A 3,972-nucleotide genomic window follows, 5' to 3' on the forward strand; every position below is an offset into this window, starting at 1 on the left:
AGGGCCACTCACTCCCTGCAGCCTGAATTCCTCAGTGGGGTCAGAAACTAGTTATCAAGTTCCTAGATGGGTCCCACACAGTCCAGGTACTTAAAAAATATTTATTTATTTATTTATTTATTTATTTATTTATTTATAAATATGTTTTTATTGTTTTCAGAAAGGAAGGAAGAGGATGAGAGAGATAGAAACATCAATGATGAGAGAGAATAATTGATTGGCTGCCTCCTGCACACCCCACACTGGCCTAACCGGGAGTCAAACCATGACCTCCTGGTTCATAGGTTGACGCTCAACCACTGAGCCACGCTGGCCAGGCTGGCCTTTGTTTTAAAGTCTATTTTGTCTGGTATAAGTATTACTAGCTCAGCTTTTTGTTTGTTTGTTTGTTTGTTTTTTCATTTCCATTTGCATGAAATATCTTTTTCCATCCCTTTACTTTCAGTCTGGTGTATCTTTTGATCTCAAGTGGGTCTCTTGTAGACAGCATAGGTACAGGTCTTGTTAACTTATCCATTCAGCCACCCTAAGTCTTTTGGTTAGAGCATTTAATCCATTTATATTTAAGCTATGGTGGGTGCTGCAAAGGAGAAGTGCAGGATGCAACTGGCAGGGTCAGGTCTAGGGTGAGGCAAAGGAAGTGCCCAGGGTGCAACATTAAAAGAGGCACTTGCATGACCCTAAGAGTGAGTGCTTCTTTAGATGCTGTGTCATGGACACCTCTCTCTCCTCACCCTAGTCCTGCCCCTGGCAATCAGAAAGGTCAAAGGTTAAAGGAAAGGCTTCAGGGGCAGTATTCCCTGGTAGTGGTCATTTGTGCCCTGATGGACGCTCAGCATCTGAGCCCCTTTCCATTGGGAGTAATTCTCTAGTCTTTGGGTCTTCATGGAAAGGAGAACTGACCTCCCACCACAGAAAGCACTAAAGACAAATATTCTTCTGCGCCACCTTGGGAATTAGCAGGAGGCACACGACCCAAACTCAGCCAACTGGACACTCTAACAAAGGACTTTGAATTTTAAAAGATTAAATCCAAACCACAGGGCCCGTGAAAAAAAAATTCACATAGTGGCGTTAGCAACGGCAAGAGTTCAGGTGTGATGCTATTGTCCAGTGTTAGGATGGCCGTGCTGGTGGTGGAATGAATCCTGGTAAGTTATTCCTGCTGTCCACTCTCCCTGGGACCTGCCCAGCCCAATTGTCTAGACTTCCAGTTAGTTCTATGAACTACATGCTATCCTTTTAAGAAATTCCTTTCCTGCCCTTTTTGTCTCCGACAAATTCTGACCATCACATCCAATAATGAAAGAGACGCAGCAGGCTAAGAATGGATCCTTATGTTCACCACACATTCTTCTTGCCTCCTTGTCTTCCTCTAAAATACCCAGAGACTGAGCCTCATAGCCTGCCTCAGCCTTACAGACTCTAACGCTACACTGTCCAATATGATAACCACTAGCTGTATTCCTTTAGCGATATAAGTTTAAATATAAATTAATTTAAATTGAAAAGTCAGTTCACCAGTCATACTAGCCAAATTTCAAGTGCTCATTGGCCACATGTGGCTAGTAGTTACCATATAGGACAACACAGATAGAGAACACTTCCATCGCTGCAGAAAATGCTACCGTGTTGGCCTAGAAAACAAGAATCAAATGGATAGAATGAACATTCCTTATTTCTATCACCTGGGATCAGCCGCGAGGGCCAGCAGGCTAGGAGCTATGTGCAAGACTGAGATTACCTCCACCCACTGGTCTATCCTGTTTCCTTAATACCCTCCCCCCCAACACACACACACACACACACCTTTCTTCCTTTCTATTCATTTCTAACTACACTTGGTGGAACTGCCAGACACAAACAGAGTCTAGCCGAGAATGATTTAATAGAACTGTGGGATCCAGTGATGTTAGACTCCCGTTGGCTACGACCTGTCGGGCTGCAGAAGGTTATCCCAGGCTTCCAGCGGAGTTTGAGGATTTAGTGTTGACAGGCACGTACTTCGGATTCACACAGCACTTGGCCTCAGCATTGCATAATATGTAGAATACTTCACCCTCTTCACATTCGGTTCTGCACTTTCCCAAACTACGCCAACACTTCATGACTGAAATTAAAAGGGCAAGAGGGGGCAAGCTTAGTCTTGAAGTAAAGCAGAGAACTGGGGAAGTGGGATGCCAAAGTAGAGAAGACAGTAGTGAGGGAAATAGGAGATGTGTGCAAAGAAGCCCTCATAAGGCATCTTTCAGGTTTAGGGGAGATTATAGGTCACTGTCCTTTCTTTTCCCACTTGTGTCCCCAGTCAGAACCTCAAAGTCCTCCTCACTCAGTGTCCTGGGACCTCCCGTGGGGCAGGCAAGAGATCCCCCTCTCTCCAGGGGTTCATCTCTCTCATATTATGATATAGCCAGGTGCCCAGTGTCAGTTCCCATTCCCTTTGTCCTTCAGTACCTTCCTGACCATGTCAGTGAAAAGGGACAGGAATCGGAAATACACCCATCTCCACAACATCCTGGGGCTTTTTGCTGCCAAGATCGTTAGGAACAATTGTTCTGGGGAACCTACTACCTAAAGGAGATACATTAAGGCTGCCTAAGAGAGAGGCATCAGAATCCTCACACAATCAGAAATTCAGGAACCATTTTCATGGAGGCAATGAGAGATCAAAATTCAAACCCCCCAAGGAATGTTCCAGAAAAACTCCCATTTTCTCTGTACTCCATGCACTAGTCTCTCTCCTCCTTGTACTCTGCTCCCTCACACCCCTCCTCCAGGTCATGTTCAACTTCTTCTACGCCAACCAGAGAGAGCGGTTCAAGATGGTCAAGTAATGGCACCCGAAAGATCAGTTGGTACCAGAGAATCCAAACTTCCCCCTTAGCTAGAAAGGTCATCCAAAGGCCTCTGTGGGGCCTGCCTGGCCTTTCTCCCAGGCCAAGCTGTTAGAGCCCCAGCGTTCCCTGAATAGGCGCTAGGTTCCCTGAGCCACTACCCCTGGGGAGAGAGCCTGGTTACCTTTGGCGGCCTGGGCCAGTGTCAGGGTAACGATCAAAACCAGAAGAATGAGCTTCATGGATGACAGAAGATAAGAGGCTTCTGGGCTGGCAAGTCCAGCAGTCCAGACTGGTATTTATTGCCCCAAGGAACAGGGTAGAGCCATGACCAGTGAACCAGAAAGGGAACAGTCATTTAAGATTAGATGGGCAGGCAAGTAATCAACCACACTTCCAGAGGAGGCTGGGGCGGGGGATGGGGAGTCAGGGGCGGAGGTGGAAGAGAAGTTAGCAAAGAGAAGACACAGCCTTGTCTTTGAAAAGTTTCATAATGCAACTAGAGAGTGAAGGGGGAAATGGATTTATTTTATTTTATTGTTGAGAGTATTACAGATGTCCCCCATTCTCCACTCTTGCCCCTCTCCGTCCACCTCCCAATCCCCACACCCAGGCCTTCACCTGCCTATTGTCTGTGTCCATACATGCTTATAAGTTCTTTGATTAATCTCTTCCCACCCGCCTTCCCTCTGAGATCTGTCCATCTATTGCATGCTTCCATGTTTGTGGTCCTATCTTGTTCATCAATTTATTTTGTTCCTTAGATTCCACCTATAAATGAGATCATGTGATATTTCTCTTTCTCTGACTGGTTTATTTCACTTAGCTAAATATTCTCCAGGTCCCTCCATGCTGTCTCAAAGGGTAAGAGATCCTTCTTTTTCACAGCTGCATAGAGTTCCATTGTGTAAAAAAAAATTACCACAGATTTTTTTATCCACTAATTTACTGGTAGGCATTTGGGCTGTTTTCAGATCTTAGCTATTGTAAATAATGCTACTATGAACATAGGGGTGCATATATTCTTTCTGGTTGGTGTTTCAGAATTCTTAGGCTATATTCCTAGAAGTGGAGTCAAATGGCACTTCAATATTTAATTTTTTGAGGAACCTCCATACTGTTTTTCATAGTGGCCGCA

The 3,972-nt window shown here is 45.1% G+C and overlaps 1 protein-coding gene across 1 annotated transcript; it reads right to left on the reverse strand.

Moving 5' to 3' along the window:
* Positions 1 to 1,952: 1,952 nt before the first annotated feature.
* On the reverse strand, positions 1,953 to 3,076 carry DEFB121 (defensin beta 121). The gene is made up of 2 exons (XM_070419491.1): positions 3,019 to 3,076; positions 1,953 to 2,110 (listed from the first exon to the last, which is right to left on the reverse strand). The coding sequence occupies exons 1-2, from the start codon at positions 3,074 to 3,076 to the stop codon at positions 1,953 to 1,955; spliced, it is 216 nt and encodes a 71-aa protein (XP_070275592.1).
* Between the last annotated feature and the right edge of the window lie 896 nt (positions 3,077 to 3,972).

Source organism: Myotis yumanensis, unplaced genomic scaffold (assembly GCF_028538775.1).
Source record: "Myotis yumanensis isolate MYYU_CA2020_CCGP unplaced genomic scaffold, mMyoYum1.0.hap1 SCAF_7, whole genome shotgun sequence".
Taxonomy (NCBI): Eukaryota; Metazoa; Chordata; class Mammalia; order Chiroptera; family Vespertilionidae; genus Myotis; species Myotis yumanensis.